This window comes from Scomber scombrus, chromosome 21 (genome assembly GCF_963691925.1).
Source record: "Scomber scombrus chromosome 21, fScoSco1.1, whole genome shotgun sequence".
In the NCBI taxonomy this organism is placed as follows: domain Eukaryota; kingdom Metazoa; phylum Chordata; class Actinopteri; order Scombriformes; family Scombridae; genus Scomber; species Scomber scombrus.
The window spans coordinates 395,106-414,325 of record NC_084990.1 but is presented as its reverse complement, the minus strand read 5'-3'; the positions used below and the strand labels follow the sequence as shown (position 1 = coordinate 414,325).

The following is a 19,220-nucleotide window of genomic DNA, read 5'->3' as shown; positions in this document are numbered from 1 at the left end:
GGTGTCATTATTCTCTAGGCATTCTGTGATTTTTAATGACATGTGCTTACAAAAATTTTCGTCTGCTAACAAAGATGGGCGGAGACGCCATGAGGAGCACTGTCTAGATTTTTTTAAATTAAAAGTAATGGAGGCCGGGGCATGGTCCGAAATCAGGTATTTAGTGTTTGTAATATTTGGTATGAGTTTCGCATCCAGTAAAAAAAAATCAATACGGGAATACGATTTATGTTTATTGGGGAAAAAAAGAATATTCTCTGTCTGTTGGATGTTGAAGCCGCCATATGTCAACCAAATTAGTGGAAGTGATAATATTATTCAAGACTGTGGAAGCATTAGAAGGGTTACATATTTTGCTAGCTGACCTATCAAGATGGAGGTCAAGTATTACATTGTGGTCCCCAGCAACTATTACATTTGTATTTGAGAGGTCAGGTAACTTATCGAAGGTTTTTCTGAAAAAAGCTGCATCATCAATGTTTGGTCTGTAAATGTTCAACAGCGTTACATGAATAGAATGAAGATGTCCTTTTACAATGATGACCAATCGGATCACATAGTGTTGAAATGTGTTTTTGTGGATAATGATTGCAACGCCACAAGCTTTGCTTGAGAACATGGATTGAAATATTTGGTCTGCCCAGCTGCAACGTAAGCGCTTCTGTTCAGATGGTCTAATATGAGTCTCCTGCAGGAACGAAACATCTGCCGCGAGAGAGTTAAGGTGTGCAAAAACCTTAGCACGCTTAATTGAATGACCTAAGCCACGAACATTCCAGCTGACCAAATTGATACCCTCATCTTTACTTTTAGGAGTCATGAAATAGTGAAAATTATGTTATATGTACAATAACATGAAAAATTGCCCCAACAAAAAAAAAACTCAAAAACACTGATAAAAACACATAAAGTGAACTTACATTTACCCACCCCAAACTCCCACTTTCCCAAACAAAGTGAGAGGAAATATCCTAACATGCTGTCTACAGGGGTCCTATACTAGTCAACACCTAACCAGTAAAACCGCTAGTTAGCTAACTTAAAAGCGGCATCCCCTCCGACATCAGGCAATGAACATCAAAACATTTCCATAACAAAAATTTGAGAAAAAACCCACGTGTTGATGTAAAAACATGTAAAGCAAATTATGCGCATTGGATAAACAAAACTAAGCACATCTGGCACTTAGTGTTACTCAGTATTAAGGAGCCAGTCACTTTGCAAAATGATCTGGTGAGAGTAGTGCACTCTGGGGAGGAACAAATATATTTTACAGCAGCCGGCATAAATCAGACAGACCGGAGCAAAGACATCACCCCTCCTCAGAAGCACGGTAATGGAGCAGGAAGCGATCGGCATTTTCTGGGGTGTCGAAGATCCTCTCGATATCTGTACCTTTGGTGACTCGGAGCCATGCAGGGTAGAGGAATCCGGTGCGCATTCCAGCGATGAGCCATGCAGGGTAGAGGAATCCGGTGCGCATTCCAGCGTTGTTCTTCACCTCCTCGAATGGCTGGCGCCGCTTCATTATCTCCGCCGGATAATCTGGGTATATGTGGATCCGTGTCCCGTCGTAGTTCAGCGGGGTGTTCTCCCGTGCCAGCCGCAGTATTTTCTCCTTCACCCGAAAGCTGTGAATCCTGGCTATCATGATGCAGGGCCCTGCTCCAGCATTAGGTGGTTGTCCGAGTCTATGTGCTCTATCAACCTCTATCGGGGTGGGGAAGTTAGCACAACCCAGTAAATTGTGCAGAAAATTGGCAAAAAAAGTCCACTGGGTTTTTACCCTCAGCTCTTTCTGGCAAGCCTACCACTTTTATATTCTGGCATCTGGAGCGCGCTTCTAGATCGATTGCCTTTTCTTGGAGCGATCTGTGACTGGCCTGTAGCTCCAGCCATTGTTGTTTTAGCTCGGTCAGCCGGGTGTCATGGTCACTGCTAGCCACCTCCACAGTACAAATCCGAGTGTCGTGTTTGGTCAAGGTGGCTTGGGTAGCTTGCAGGGACGCCTCCAAATTGTTGAATCGTTCCTCCATCCTTTTACTCATATCGTTTATAGCCGAGAGGATGACGGATGCCTCAGTGTTTGCCGTCGTCGCTAGCATAGATAGCTCTGGAGCGTCGTAAGTACAAACGTTGCTAGCATTAGCATTAGCCTTTCGGGCTGGAATAGCGTAATGCTTGATCTTCTAACGGGTATAAGCAGGACGGGAGCTCTGAGAAAGTGCATCTATACCATAGCGTGCACTCTAGCGCCCCCAGAATTTGTATTTTAACACAGATTTGATTTGATTACATTGATTTGATTCATCTCGGCATAAGCTGAATATTGTATACTCATCACATGTATAATATTTGCTTGAGTATTTCATCAGAAGGTTACATGAGATGACATTGAGTAAAATATTAACACCGATGACCCTGTGCTTTTAAGACTGCTCTGTAATATGAAAAGGAAATATACAGTATATTGTTGCTTACCATTTACCTGTAATTCAACCTGAAATATGTGCACTCTTCGAAAACCACTGAATCTTGACACAAGTCATTGTATTTTACCATGCCACAGCCAATAAAGGGATTAATGAAACAACAATGACCTTATCACAGTGGTCAATGTAACCTTTTTTGAATTGACCTACATTCTGCTCTCTTTCCTCATATAAAGTAGAATGTTCCAGTGACAGTGACTATAGACTCAGTGCCTCAGAAAGTTAGGAAATCATATAAACAGAATAAGTGGAGATCTCAGTGCGACATAAGCTGGAGAGGAGACTTTATTTTGCAAACGCAGCTCTAAAAGAAAGGGATTAAAATAGAAAGAGAGAGGGAGGGGCAGTTAGTATCATTCTTGGAAAGGAAATACTGACAGTCTATACCCAATCAGCGCTGAATACATGTGTGTATGTCTCTGAATGTGAGGATGTGTGACCTTGTTAAAAAACTGCCTAGTTATAGGCACTCAAGTTTTAATATCTATCTATCTATCTACATACTGACAGAAATCCAGAATGAACTTTTAGGGCCCTATTTTAACAATCTATAGCACATGGTCTGAAGCACATGGCGCAAGTGGATTAAGGGCAGCTGTGGCTCAGGAGGTAGAACGTTTCGATTCCCGGCTCCTCAGTCCACATGTTGATGTGTCCTTGGTCAAGACTTTTAACCCCAGATTGCTCCCGTTGCTGCGCCAATGGTGTATAAATGTGTATGAATGGTTAGTCTCCTCCTGATGAGCAGGTTGGCACCCTGCGTGGTGGCCCCTGCCATCAGTGTATGAATGTGTGTGAATGAGTGGTAATAACTTTTGCTATCCCATTTTCCACAAAGACACCAACAACTTGCTTAGTGGTACATATTTTTGTGTCTCCTCCCGTCAGGTCACCGCGCATGCAGCTGCGCACCACACAGATATCGTAGTGCTTTGTTTTCATTTGTTTATCTTTTAATTATAGTTTTGGTTCTCTTTTAACTTGTGTTGTTCAGTCATGGAGTAACAGGTAAACTCAGCAGGGTGTTAATTGTTGAAAGTATGGAAACCTGATCAATGTCATCTCAAGAATATGCATTAAATAATGTTCAGTCAGGAATACTCTTGTCACAGATAAAACCATTATTGCAACAAATGGAAATACAGTTTTGCTTGGTGCTGAAGGCTCCACTCTAAGATGCTTTAACGAGCAGCATGCTGAGCTAAAACAGGGAGTGCAATGCAAAACCCCCCATGCAGAATGGGCCGAAAGCAAGACATAAATTGCAGATTGACATTGTGAAATGTTTTGTCACATCAGCCGGGCAGTTTAGCAGTTTTGATCCACTTTGTTTGCTTGGTCTCTGCCAGCATGTGTAAAGGTCTGTCAGGGCTCACACACACACATATGCCTGCAGTATACACTCTCACAGACACCATCTTCTATTTATTCACCGTTAATAGTCCAGCTTTAAGAATTAATGGTTGTGGGCAGGACTGTGTCATTGCAGTCCAGATCCTGTCTGGGTTTGTGTCTTCATCACAATGGGCTCCAGTGACACCCTCATCCTTTCACTTAAAATGAGACTTGTGAGCAACTGGCTTAATCCTCCCATTATGGTTCAACAAGACTACCACCAAAATGCAGACAAGGACAATGACATTTCGGCAAAAGCTGTAATTGTAAAGCAATATGAGAGCATTACACAAAGCCATATAAAGAAGTTCAATTAAAGATGATGCAGCCAAAAGCTCTCTGTGTATTTTGAACAATAACACACCATAGTTAATATGACACCTCTTAAAGGAATGAAACCACATTACTGGGTATGGCTGCAACAAGGGGCACACATGGTGGAAAAAGTATGGCCTCAAAAGAAATAAAACTGTGTTCATTACCCAAACTTATTTTAGTTTAATTCATAGTTAGAACAACTCATTTGGAGGGAAATGACCAGGTCAGGAAAGAAGATTTTAATGGTCTACTGACAATTGGCATTAACAGCACCACATCACTGATTCAATTTTCTCATTCACAAGTTGTAGCTGAAATTCTAATCAAGGACTGCTCCCCACATACCCTGCACATTTACACACAATCAGGGCTATTTGGATTTCTACATCCCCCAGACAGAAGGAAACAATCCCATCCTGACCATACATCTGCTTCTGCATGTTTTCTTTTGGCCTTTCAATTATTTCTTGCAATTTTTACTCACGCATGGAACCAAAATATCTGCCAGTGAATCTTGCTGTGCTGTACTCAACGAAATACCCTGTCCATTTAGCCCCACACAGAGTGAAACTTGACAAGCTAATATGCAGGACTGCTGCTGTCCCCTGGGCCTCTGCTGTGTTTAATTAATAAGCAGGCACTTAGTGAGCCAGCCGCAAGAGGGCCCTTACTGTCACACTCCCAGAGGTAGGGAGTCCTAAATGAGTCATTAGATACTCAGCACACATACACATGCACTCAGCGTGTCACACACATGCACACAAAAACTTATGGTCCAACTTAGCTGTGTGTGAGTACTGGGGTTTGAGCTTGTGCTAATGGAGTTTTAATGACACCTACTTCTGCCTAATCACCTGTTCTTGAGGCTTCCAGCATGCTAGGTAACCCAGCGTTCCCAGCAAGGGAATTCTTTCAGTTAACAGCTACACTCTCATTTGCCTTCCCAATTATTCCATAAGGTGCCATTCTAACCATTGCTGTCTCTGAGGAGGAACTGTGTAATTATGATCTAAAAATCTGTTAATTTTATATCAACATGTTACTGCAGCAATGAAGCTACTTCATGGGTAGTCAGAAAGCCTGATGTTTGTCATCAGTGTCCCTAAGTGGTGGCAATGTGTTTGTTGATTTAGACAATTAGAGTGTTTAGAATGGAGAGGGGCATTGATAGAAGTTATTGCTTTATGTAATAAGGCACCACAGGGAAGACTGTAATTTTGGGTGATATCACAAATAAGAGAAATATAATGTTGTTGGTTCTATAACCATAGGAATTTCATAAAATATACAAGCAATCATGAAAGTTTAACATCATATAGTCCCCAGATTCAAGAGCTTGTAGATATGACCAGCAGGGGCTGGTAATGGGGATCCAAGCTGCCCCTCCTTCAATTTCAGTTGTGTATGTTGAAATACATTTTAATCAAATTTTTTGCCCAATTGCTGCTTCCTTTTTAAATAACATTTATTTATGTATTTTATGTTAAGTAAATTGTTCAGGGACAGTGCGTATTAATAAACATTACTGTAAATATGTCCAAATTAGTCCAAAGGCTAGTTTTCATCCATTGTCCCTAATCATGTGTGAGTTTAGGCAACCTTAAATCAAGAAACAAATTTAAAACATTTACTAATGATGGATAGCAAAATGTACATAGACTGTCTGTGGGATGGTGGTAATAATTGTAAAGTGTTGGCTAAGGGGCCAATGAAAACTGTTTTAAACCTTTAGAAAATGCTAGCCTAGCTAATAGCCACCCGCAGCTCAACAACAGAATCATTTAGCAGAGTAATGAAAAGAAACTAATAACATAAACGTAAAAAACCTGTGTTTAAGTCGCACAGGTGTAAAAGATGCAGTCTTATACACCAGTTTATTTTGGGTGTCATGCTGGGAAAAATGCTTTTCTATTAAAGACTGGTTTATTTGAATGCACCAGTAGTTATTCATTTATAAACACATGTTTATACTCCAAAACTTTCTCAATTTAATTGTATTTGAAACACAATCAAAACACTCATATAACACCTGAAACAGTGTGTCGGGTTAATGGTTAATGGTCTGGTAATGATTTGATTAACTGAACTGGACCAGTATATTAAGTCAGACCGGGTTCGCGTTAGGCTGAGTTTCAATTAAACCTTTTGAAAGAACACAGTAACTTTGGAATTAAGGACATCGAAGCGAGCATAGAAGTCATTCAGTTCATCTGGGAGCCTGCTTTTGTTGGTTATGGCCCCCAGATTTTTCTGCCCTTACTCCGTGATGTGTTGCGGCCTTTGTCACATGCGCCGGGAATCTGCAGCGGTGTTGTGTCCCTCCAGCTTCAGTCTATAGTGCCTTTTGGCCCGTGTGATAGAGCTACGCGGGTTGTATCTGGCCTTTTTGTATTCCACAACATCACCTGAGCTAAACGCAGTGGTGCGAGCACGTAACATGGACCGCACTTCCCCGTTGATCCAGGGTTTCTGTCTCCTGCGTGCTGATGACGTCATGCAGCGTCCCCAGCGCGGCCACATGATCCGCCTGAGGCGGAACGTTAACAGCCAGCAGAAACACAGCACTAAACTCCCTAGGTAAATAAAAGGGTCTGGACTTCACCATTAACAGTTAAATGTCCACAGAACAGTGCTTTTTAACTACCTGCACACCATCTGTTGTTGATGTACACGCGGACACCGCCTATTCTTGTCTTCCGTGAGGCCAACGTGTTGTTGTAGTCCTGGTTCTCAGCTTGTCCATCTTGTTTTGCTAGCAGCAGGCTAGGTAGTGGTGGTCATGTAGCCCTAGCCTGGTCTAGCCCTGCTCTGGTTGCAGGCGTCGCTGCTCCCGCTTGTTGTCTGCAGCCCTGAACTTGCTATCTACAGACATGCACAATACACAAAAACCACAAAGAAACACCATTAAATATTTTATTAACTATAAAATCAGATTTCTCATTTTTTCAATATTTAGGCTTTTATATTATATTAAAATCATCAACAATCTTTGGCTTATTTCATCATATGATCCAATGTGTGTGTTTTACTGGTGGACTTCCTTAATCTTCAGGGCTGGTGTTGGTGCCATGTCCTTGCCTTTGCTCCACTGTCTGCTACATGTTTATTAATTTATTGAAATAAACTACTTTCAAGGTCTACTTATGGAGAACACAAGGATGAGCATTACCATACTGCCTGACAAGGTTAGTTCTGCTTCACATAGCCATGAGTCCATCCCAGCTCCGACAAAAGAGTTTTTGACATGGATAGTTATTTATACCGAAGATGAAAATCATTGTTATTATTTTTTCACTTAAATTTAAAACTTTAAAACTTAAGTGTCATTATTGTCAGTGAAGAACTGAGAGAAAAACCAAAAAGTACATTGTAAATCTTTGATTTCATTTGAGAGTAAAAAAAAAAGGCCAAACATTGTTTCCCCTATCAAAAAAAAAAAAAAAAATCTAATTGAAAAGGGATTTAATTAGAGGTCCAAGCAGCCAAGCTGCTGTAACCCTTGAAAATGTCTTAGCCTTACTTCACATTTCTTTAATCATTTTATCCCTCCATTCATCTGCATCTTTGCTCAAATGGTCTTTATCTCTCTTTCCTCAAGAACCTATTCCCAAGAACTTGTCAGAAAGTGTTGGGCCAAACCTCCCAAAACTTTGTCATAAATGCACATAAATCAAAATTAAAGTAAAAAGGTAAAAGTATTATACCCAAACTTGGTGCATGTGTTTGTATGATTGGTGCGGGCATTGCTACAATGGGCACGTTAAAGTACAGTTTTGAGTGTAACGTAGGTTACATGCGTTGTGGCAGTGCTCATAGCCCAACACACAATCACTTAAGTTATGTGCCTAAAATAGAAAAAAAGAGACCATAGAAATATCCGTAAATACCTTGAAAAATACATTTCCGGTCATAGTTACTTCCATATAGCATGAGGGGAACAGCATAAAAGAGGGCACTGGCCATGACAGACTGGTAAAACGTCAGGAGGAGTTTGCTACAGATGTTAAAGGACCCCAGCCTCCTGAGGAAATAGAACCGGCTCTGCCCCTTCCTGTAAACTGCGTCTGGGTTTGCTGACCATTCCAGTTCATTATCTAGATGCAGCCCCAGATATTTATAGGTCCTGACTACCTCCACATTAACCCCCTCAAAGGAGACTGGTAGCAGAGGGGGGCTGGACCTCCTGAAGTCCACAACCATCTCCTTGGTCTTGGTGGCGTTCAGCTGCAGGTGGTTTGTTCTGCACCATTTCCCAAACTCCACCAGGGTCCTCCTGTCAATCCCCAATACACCCCATTATTGCAGTATCATCAGAAAACTTCTGCATGCGGCATGACTCAGAGTTGTTATTGAAGTCAGCAGTGTAGAGGGTGAACAGTAAAGGGGAGAGCACAGTTCCCTGTGGCACACCTGTGCTGCTGATCACAGTGTGCAGTCCCTCAGTCTGACAAACTGAGGTCTTCCTGTGATATCTGTAATCCAGGACACCAGGTGTGGATCCACTCTCATCTGCAACAGTTTGTCTCTCAGTACAATAGGGTTGGATGGTGTTAAAGGCACTGGAGAAATCAAAGAACATAGTTCTCACAATACTGCTCCCTTTATCCAGGTGTGAGTATGCCCTGTGTAGCAGATAGAGGATGGCATCCTCCATGCCCACATTCTTCTGGTAGGCAAACTGCAGTGGGTCAAGTGCATGGAGGACCTGGGGTCTTAAGAGATGGAGCAGCAGCCGTTCCAAGGTGTTCATTAGATGTGATGTGAGGGCAACAGGCCTGAAGTCGTTGAGCTCCTTTGGGTGTGCCTTCTTTGAGACTGGTATGAGGCATGATGTTTTCCACAGTGTAGGTACCCTCCCTTAGTCGCAGATTCAAGTTGAAGACGTGCTGAAGTGGCTCCCCCAGTTCCACAGCACAGGCCTTGAGCATTATTGGGCATACTCTGTCTGGGCCAGCTGCTTTCCTGGGGCACCAGGGGCGGACTGCACATCGGGAGCACAGGGACAATTTCCAGTGGCCTGATAGTCGTTCTGGCCTGACTTGAACAGTCATCTTCACCAGCAAGAATCAGTTGCAGGATGCCCGGACCAATCAAATCCACGTAGCTACTGTATGTGGTGGTGACGGCCAACAGCAGGTTACAGTGGAAAATAAAAAAAACACGCTGTCTCTCTGTCTCTGCTGCATGGAGGGTTCAGCTCCGCCCCTCAGAGGAGAAGAGCAGCTAACTCTGCTGCTGTTTGCTGTCACTTTTCGTCGCGTGGCTCTCCTCTGCTCTGGTTGAGCAAGCTAGAGAGTGAATGAAGAGAGAGAGAGCTGACAGTAAGAAAGCCGGTGAATCAGATCAATAAAACGTTATTTTCTGATTGTTTCACAGCGGTTATGTTCAACAGCACTAATAATCTTCCCCACACACCTCCACTCAACCCTGCAGCTCAGCCTCAATCTTCTGAATGTGAAACACCTGCGTGCTGTTTAAAACACAGCAGCAGCTTTATGCTGCTTTAGTTGGTTCAGATTAGAAGTCTTAATGAGAGATCTTCTTTATTTCCATCTGTAAAATAAATCAACTCTGATCCTGATCCACTTCTAAGTCATCTGGAAGTCTTTTATTGATAAGAAAAGACAGTTAGTTTAGTTATTTAAAGAAATACAATGTAGAAAAAGATATTTACTGAAAAATGTCAAAATCTAACAGTGTTTTATATGTTCCTCAATAATAAACTAGTTGAACTTAGATAATCACTTCTGCTTTCTTTGTTTCAGAGTACAGGGTCAGACCGAGGTCCAACTACCATAGTCTCTCAAGATTCTGTGGGAAATACTGAACCACTGGATTTGTAATATCAAATTAGACGTGTATTGTTCTATTTGTGTGATATAGGATTCTTGCAATTTACTTTTATTTTATTGGCAATATGTTATAAAAAAATAATAATTAAAATCATTTTATCATAATATATATATCTGCATGAAAAGAGTGGCCTGGAATGGAGTCAAATTCCCGGCCTGAATTATTGTCCCAGTCCGCCCCTGTTGGGCACAGTCTTCTCAACTCTCCTCTGACCTGGTCTGTGGTGATGGTTGGGGCTGGGGATGCCCCAGCTGTGTCTGATGACTGAGGTGAGGAGGAGGAGGAGGAGGTGTATGTGCAAAGTGGACAGTCACCTCTGGTTGGCAGGGGAGATGTGGGGGTAATAATAACTGTGCAGGCAGCAGTGGCAGAAGCTGGTGGAGGAGGTGTTGGGGGTTTTGCTGCAGCAGTGGTGGTGGTGGCAGAGGCAGCAGTGGCAGTAGCAGGGCTTTCAAATTGGTTCAGCTGGTTTGCCCTCACCACATCACCATCTACTGTGCCGCTGCTCCTCTCGCAGCCCGTAATAGTCTTCATGCCATCCCAGTCCTCTCTCAGGTTATTTCCCTTCAGCTTTTTTTCCACCTTCCTTCTGTACGACTCCCTGGCCTCTTTCCGCCTGACCCTGAGTTCCCCCTGTACAGGCTTCAACTCTGGTCTCCATCCTTGAACGCCCTCTTCTTCTTATTAAGGAGGTCCTTGACGTCATTAGTAATCCAAGGTTTGTTATTTGGAAAGCAGTGTACAGTTTTGTGGGAACCACAATGTCCATACAGAAGTTAAGGTAGTCAGTAATGCAGTGTGGGACCCCCTCAATGTCCTCACCATGTGAATCCTGCAGCACACTCCAGTTAGTAGACTCAAAACAGTCCCTTAAAGCCTCCTCTGCCTCCGGAGTCCACTTTCTGAAGGTGCGTGTGGTTGTGGGTTGATTTTGCACACGTGGCTTATACTTTGGCTGGAGAAAGATTAGGTTGTGGTCTGATTTCCCCAGCTGGGGCAGGGGGGTGGCACTGTATGCATCTCTCACGTTTGCATACATCAGATGTTATGTCCTGTTTTTCCTAGTGGGACAGTCCACAAATTGGAAAGCCTCAGGATGTTTAGTTTGAAGCCTCCTACCTGTAGAGTGGATGACGTCACAAGCAGTTTCTGCCAGTGTTCGTGGTGGGATGTAAACAGCGTGCGAAAACACCCTAGGCATGTAATACGGGCGAGACCCACTGCCAGTAACTCAATAACCCTCTTCAGGTTCCTCACCAGGGCAGCCAGCTCATCGGTCTTGTTAGTCAGCAAGTTCATATTCCCCATCACCACCGAAGGAACAGAGGACTTGTACCTCCACCGCTTCTCCAGGCGCCTAGCTCTCACCTTAGCCCCAGCTCTGCAGCCACAGTAGCAACGCTTTAGCTCCAACGCCGGCATTCCTTCGCAGGGCAAGTAGCTGATCTCTTGAATAAAAATAAATAAGTTTGCTACCGTCGTTTCATTGAAAAGAAAAAGCCATATCCATATGATGAACAAACAAAACAAAAAAACAGTGTGTAATCAAAAGAATGTATGATCAAAAGAGTTATAAAAAAAAAAGTCGAAAAAAGTACAAAAAAGATTCAAAAGAATAAAAAAACACACTAGACAGACAGAGCTACTGAAAAGGCTGCCACTCCCGCCATGGTAACAATTTTTTTTGCCTATGTTGGGCTAGTTTACACAGAGCGCTTACAATCAGTAGTGTGATAGTGGCCCACAGAAAACTTTTTTGGTCAAATATCTGATATTAAGAAGATACAAGGTCTAAAGAAAACATAATGGAAATGTTGTAAGACCCTATATGGTGTCAGAGGTGTACATATTGACTGCTATGTGTAATATTCCCATATCTCTACAGTCAAACCCATGATAAGGTTAAAAAAAAGCAGCTGTTGTTTGGGTGTTTACCATGTTTAAAAGCCATAAGGCCAGGTCTCATCATGTCTAAACCCATAAATCTGAAAGCCACACATTCACCACTCACATCAATATGCTTGATGTTGTGGCCACTCGAACAAAGTCTCACTATTGGCTAGTCTCTAACTAGCCAATTAAAATGAAGCATGAAGCCAATCAGAACCATTAAGTTTTAGATCAGAAGGGACCTAAAGGCACCAACTGAGTGCTAAGATTTGTGATGGGGGAGTTTGGTAGGTGATTACTCTGATGGTCTGCGCTGGGAGCAGACAAATACATGGTTTATCATAAGTCTTGATGGGTTATCTTTTCACTCTCACACTCCTTGGGAAAGATACTTAACCCAAAATTGCACCAGATGGCTGCACCAACAGTGTGTGAATGTATATGAATGGTTAGTTTCCTCCTGATGAGCAGGTTGGCACCCTGTGTGGGAGCCCCTGTCATCAGTGTATGAATGTGTGTGAATGGGTGAATGTTTCATGTAGTGTAAAAGTCAAAAAGACTAAAAAAGTGCTGTATAAGTACAGTCCATTTACCATTACCACTAACAACAGAGAGGGCCTATACCTCCTCTAAAACTACCCCTTTCTCATTTTTAAATCAAGAGTGTAGAGGAACAGCATCATTAAGGTCAGCAATGTGTACTGAGGTATAGCTATAGCATCTGCATCTACTGCCTAATGTGCCTAATAACACAGCCCTAGTCCCTAATACAAACACATACACGCCTCTTCATTACCACAACCGGGCAAACACAGCATTAAGAGTAAATGGATATTTTATTAATCTCATTATCGGGTGAATTTCGAGAATTGACTGCTTGACCTTTTAAGTAGTGAGGGGGAGGGTATTTAACTATGGAGCTGTACAGTGTTTTTAAGTTTGTTTTTTTATTATTATTATTATTATTATTATTATTATTTTAGAGTTAGAGAGAACAGTGCAGGTTGCCATTAGGGTTTGGTACCAAGGTTGGTACTTTTAATGTACCGACCGAATTATGTCGGTACTACCGAGTATTGATTCACGTCAAATCAAACAGTGCCAAATTTCGGTACATTCCGGCATATCATTCTGGAGCTCTACGCACGAGCTGTGCACGTCAGAACGGGATGTTGTGTCCGGGTTTGACAGTTGTTGTTTTTTCATGCTCGTGGGTGTAATACCGCCTGTATCCACCTGCAGCACTTGCAGAGAAATCTCATGAAAACAGTACACCTACTAAACTCAGTCATGGTCTCACCATGTGTAACTATAATAGCGCTACAGCTACATAGATGCATTTTGGGAAAACAGTGCTAACAACAGAAACACATGCTAATAAATATGTTTAAAAGAAATATGGTTAATATGTGAATATATTTTTATATATTTTTTGTATTTGTGATATATGTTTTATATATTTACTTTCTACATATATCTCATATTGACACGGTATATATTTTTCTCACATTGTCTTTCTAATAATTGCATCCTTTATATATCTTTATTCTTTTGTTTACATTTTTTTGTGTGTGTTAAATGTATCTTTATCTTTGCTGGAAAGGTACCACTAACATTTCACTACATATTGTACTGTGTATAATTGAGTTTGATAATTAAAGTCTATTTTTATATGCTCATATTTTTATACCTTTACTTTGTTTTTAACATGTTCAAAATAAATAGGCAAAAAACTTTATAGTAAGAATTTTGGGACTTTTTGGGTTGATACTTCAGGAGTTACAGATTTAGAGTAAAGTAACAAAATGAATACCGTTGAGTACCGATACTGAACACCGGGTATTGGTACCGGTACTGGTATGGGTTCAAATGTGAAAGGTACCCGACCCTAGTTGCCATGTTCTAATTACTTCCTCCTTTTCTGTTTTTTTCTCTTCATTCCCTGCCCTCCTTGTCTTCCACAGCAATTTGGCAAGATTTTAGATGTGGAGATTATTTTTAACGAGCGAGGCTCTAAGGTAAGTCCACTGTAAACATATATTCATGAACAGACATACGGTTTTCCAGCTAATTGTATTTGTCCCTTCCTTTTCCCTTACAGTGCTTCACTCCCCTCTCTGTCTTCACAGCTCTCTTTCCTTGTGTTTAATACTAATAACAAATCTGTCAGTGACACTTTCCTCCAGGCAGCTCTTACAACTTACCAGCCTGCCATACATTGTGACATACAATAAATTGTTCCCACTTATTACAATACTAAACTATATCAGGGTATCTGAATTGACACCTGATATTAATTCAAAATGTCATAATGATGTAAATGGGGGGGAAATGACAAATAACAGCTCTTATACCACCTGTAAAAGGTTAACAAACTATCACAACAAACAATAACAATGCATATTTATATTTCTTATAAACCTTTTTTTTTTTTAAAGCAAAAGCAACGCAAATTACCCCTGTTTGCTATGTCCGACCAAATAAGATCACTGACCACATCATTCTAAGCTAATATTAGGCTTCAGCCGTCTGAGTTAGATACATCACGTGGGTTCCAAAGTTACATTCTTTTTAATATGAAATCCGCTCTTTGTGTTATTATCACTCTAACGTAGTTTAGCAAGCAAACACTGCCCATTGAAGCACAAAGAGTGGAGGCCATTCATATCATTTTCATACTCATCAAACTATTCAGTGAGCCTAAATTCTCTAAAAAAAAAAACTGAACACTTAAGGGAAATGTTGGAGTTAGAGACAGTGTTCTCAACCACCATCAGCAACAGACCAAATGAGGGCATAGCATTTGGAAGAATGGTGATCCGTCCCTCCAGTAGAGCTTCACACACTTGAAGAATCTATGATAAGGAGCACTAAAGCTGTTCTGGAGGCTCAGAATGGATCAACAGCTTCATAAAGATTTTCCTTTTAATTTATCACACATATGCATATACTGAGATTTTTTAAATCTTTATCACATAAATATCATATCACAACAATATCAGCGCTAGATAACATGAATATCATTTTAACTAAGCAATAATATTAAAATGAATTTGTGGATAGGGTACTCAGATTTTGACTTTGCATGACCATTAAAAGGTAACATAGACATGTCTTGTCTTTCAGGAAACCCACACATTGTTTCCTTCTGTAAGCACTCCTATTTCTGCTTTAACAGGTCTTCTTTACATTCAGTGCTTGTCTGGTTGCCTCTCTTTCCCTAGAACACAAGTTACTTACACATAATAAAAGAAAAGAAAGGAGACTACTTGCATTAGGGTGAAGAGCCATGAACAAACCCATATGTAGCAAAAAAATGTCAGAAGGATTAATTTCACTCCCACTTCTCACTCTTAAATGTATTTTTTATCTGCTCCCCCTCTCAAGGGCAGGACTATGTGTTATTTATGCCCAGCTGAATGCAGTGTATCGTGTATATGCATACAAGATCACGTGGCTGGATGCCATTTGCGCATATTATCTGGCATAAGAATTACAAGGCGTAAAAACAAGGCACAGGATACACAAGCTAAAAGGACCAACAGGCATGCCTGCCAGGCATATCAAATAAGAGTTAGGCTCTTCCTCCACACAATAAGTTAACAACAACAAAGCAGGTCAGAAGCAGTGGGACCACACTTGTTAGAGGCAACTAAGGCACTTATTCTCAAAGGCTTCTCTTTGATCCACTGAAGTAGCTTGGACTGTACCTCATTTGTACATTGTTTTGGACAAAAGCATCTGCCAAATGATAAACCTTAATGTTTTTACATGGCAAATCTTCATCTTGATAATGAGTTTATTCTCTATAGCACCAGTTTTACTGGGTAATCCAGCGATGGCCATGAAATCAGCTTTACTATTTTCATTGCAGTTAGTATTCAATGCTCACTTGACAAAATGTTGAACAAATTGAGGCCTGAGGGGCATTTTTGGAGGTACATGACTGCCAGGTAAATAGGCTTTTAGACGTGTGTTATAGTCTTCAAAACTCTGGCAATGAAGATCATTACCTGCAGAAGCTGACTAGTTGTACGCAGGTCTCAGTGCTAAAATGTTTTTTATTCTTATCTTTGCCCCCTAATTTGTAGATGAACACCCAGCCAGTTAGGAACTACACAAAACATTACAATAGAATGCCAGTATCATCATTGTTATTATACACCAATCAGCCAAAACATTAAAACTACTGACGGGAGAAGTGAACAACATTAATTATCTCGTTACAATGGCACCTGTCAAGAGGTGTGATAGAAAAGGCAGTTTATGAATAGTCTTTGCTTGAAATTGATGTGTTCAAAGCAAGAAAAATGTTAAAGGGAGAGTTAAAGGATCTGAGCAAATGTGGGACTTTGACAAGGACCAAATTGTGATGGCAGGATGACTGTGTCAGAGCATCTCCAACACAGCAGGTGGCGTGGGGTCTTCCTGGTATGCAATACCTACCAAATGTAGTCCAAGGAAGGACAATTGATGACCCTGTTACTTTGACATGAACCACCAAAATATTGTTGCAGACCAAGTGCCCCCCTTCATGGCAGTAGTTTTATCATGAAGGGATGTATGTATCTTTTGGAGTCTATGATGAGTCAGAGGTGTTTTGGTGGCATGAAGGGAGCCTACACAATATTAGGCAGGTGGTTTTAATGTTATGCCTGATTGGTGTGTTTCTCTGCTGTGAGAGGAGCGGGGGATGTCAAATGACAGGACTGGACTGCATGAAAAGGGAGAACATTACGCACTTAGAAAATGCTATTAACAAGCACACACTCTTACATCACGATGATATTTTAAAATATCTCTATGATATCTCACTGTAACTAGTATTTTATATATTTTGACATTATCCATAAGAGCAGTATTCTTTTTCATCATAATATTATAGCCATTGTCAGCCTGTGCCACTGCACATAAAATATATATTCATAGTACACCCACATCAAGAACGACATCCAGACGGGGGATGTGGACCAGAACACACACCATTGTATTGCAGTCACCAGTTTACAACTGTAAAACTAGAGGCTTGTGTGTCTTGGAACAAACATCTGCCCATTCAAAGAACTTGAATTCCACTTAGGCATTAGTGTAATCAGTGTTTTAGTCTCAGCAGTGGACATTACCTGAGTACAACCTATCTGAACAGCAACCTCTAGTTCTTATCCCAAACCATGATCTTTCCATCCTACTTTTTTATTCCCTAAACCTAAACAAACCTTTCAGAAAAATTGCAATATTGTACAACCTAGGATGAATTTTTGTAGCCTGTTTGAACACCTGACTGCTTGTGTTGCTTGATCTCTTGGACCTATTTTATGGATGTTGCTATGTTGTTTAGTTTTAAGGACTTGATGCAGAACAGAAATCTTAGATTATTATTATTAATTATTATGCCTCTGCTGCTGTATTTAATTTATTCGTGGTCCTTGTTTGTTCATATATATATATATATATATATATATATATATATATATATATATATATATATATATATATATATATATATGTGTGTATGCATGTTTAATGTATAATTTATGTATGCACTGGCACACTTTATGCCCAAGACAAATTTCCCTGACGGGACATTAAAGTATATCTTATCTTATCTTTATCTTATTATTATTAAGTACCCATGGCTCTAATGTGTCTCTTAACAAGCTCATGAAGTAAAAATGACAATGGCAATTCATGGATAAACCCGTAAGTTCAGTGTTACTGTTACTGATCAGGTAGAATGGAACATTTAACATAAAGCCATTTCCTGTCAGTGATGAATGATAGCAGATAGCTCTTACTCTCTGCCTGCTTTAACTCAATGACATAGATTGATGAAGCATTTTCTGTTTTGGGTTTGGAGGCCCGTTTTACCACATATGGGCTGCTTGAGTGAGCTGCATCTCCAAGGTGCAGTCTGAGACACTGAAAGGGTCTCATGAGCGAGCTGCATCCTGGGGCTCAGAGAGTCACAGCTGACTTATGCCATAGAGATTGCAATTGTATGGCACTTATCTGCTCTCCCACACAGCCTCTGTGCACCAGCAGAGCAACTGCAACCTACAGCTATAACATACATGCAAACATACGTGCACACACACACACACACACACACACACACACACACACACACACACACATTCCAAGTTCACATTTTTGTGTGGAGGCTATCATTCCCTTTGCCAATTCATTTAGTTCCAGTTATGTGCATGTGCAGTAGAATCAGGAGGCTAGAGGGAACAGAGAACAGGTACACGCGCAAAAAGTGATGACGTGATTATTTAAGCAGAATCATACTTCTTTTCATTGATGTCCTGGTGTTCCCAGCTTTCCTTAATATCAGCCCTGTTTGTAGTGTTTTGTCCTACCAGCCTTTTGTCCCTTTGGCTTCTGCTTCTAGATCTAGGCTTCCTCCTGACCTGCAGCTCTCTCATCTGTGCTTTGTGTCTTTTTCTTCTTTCTTCTTTTCTCTTTGTTTCATCATTTTATTTCTGGATTTCCATCCTATGTCTCTTGACTCTGAACCCCACCTGCTGGCAAATGCAGGGCTTTGGGTTTGTAACATTTGAAACAAGTGCAGATGCCGACCATGCACGGGAGAAACTAAATGGTACAATCGTAGAAGGACGCAAAATAGAGGTGCATTTATTTTCCTCTCCTTACCTCCTACACTACCTCCACACCCCAACCCCATTTATTCTCTTCTTCCTCATTCTGACTCTCTTTCCTTTCTCTTCTTGCCTGACATTTCCTACAATACCTTCCCTCTCTCCTCCATCAATCTCCTCTCTCCCACCTGCTTGCTGCACCCTGAACGATGCATGCTGAACCCTGTTCTGTGACAATCATAAAGATAAACCCATCCAGCAGTATGTGAGTGTGTTGCTGTGTTTTTGACACAAATGGTCAATTCTATTTTGCCTATGAGAGAATGTGTCGTGCGTTGTGGCATGTGCATGAAATCATCATGTTTCTTATTTGAGTTAGAAACTATCCCAATTAAAACCTTCCAAATGATCATCAGTGGTCCTTACACCTTGTTAAAACTTAAACTTCAGTTGTTAAGGTCACATTTTGATGTCACCTTTCACTGGTATCAGGAGAAAAATCTCCCCCACCTATCCACTCACCCTGATTTCCTGTTTCTGTGTTTCTATTTTAACTCACTAGAGTTCTTCTATCAGAGATTCTTAAGCCAGTTTCAGATATTGTTTTTAACTGTATTACAGGATTTTCTTAATCTTGACTACTATTCGCCTGGGAAACATATGCAGTAAC

The 19,220-nt window shown here is 41.0% G+C and overlaps 1 protein-coding gene across 1 annotated transcript in view; it reads left to right on the top strand.

Annotated features, from left to right (window-relative positions):
- The window catches only part of LOC134003001 (RNA binding protein fox-1 homolog 3-like), a 266,760-nt gene that overhangs the window by 193,902 nt on the left and 53,638 nt on the right, over positions 1-19,220 (top strand). Inside the window, exons 4-5 of the mRNA XM_062442082.1 lie at positions 13,913-13,966; positions 18,489-18,581. Of these exons, the coding sequence (XP_062298066.1) occupies positions 13,913-13,966; positions 18,489-18,581 (147 nt within the window). The remainder of the gene's footprint in view (positions 1-13,912; positions 13,967-18,488; positions 18,582-19,220) is intronic.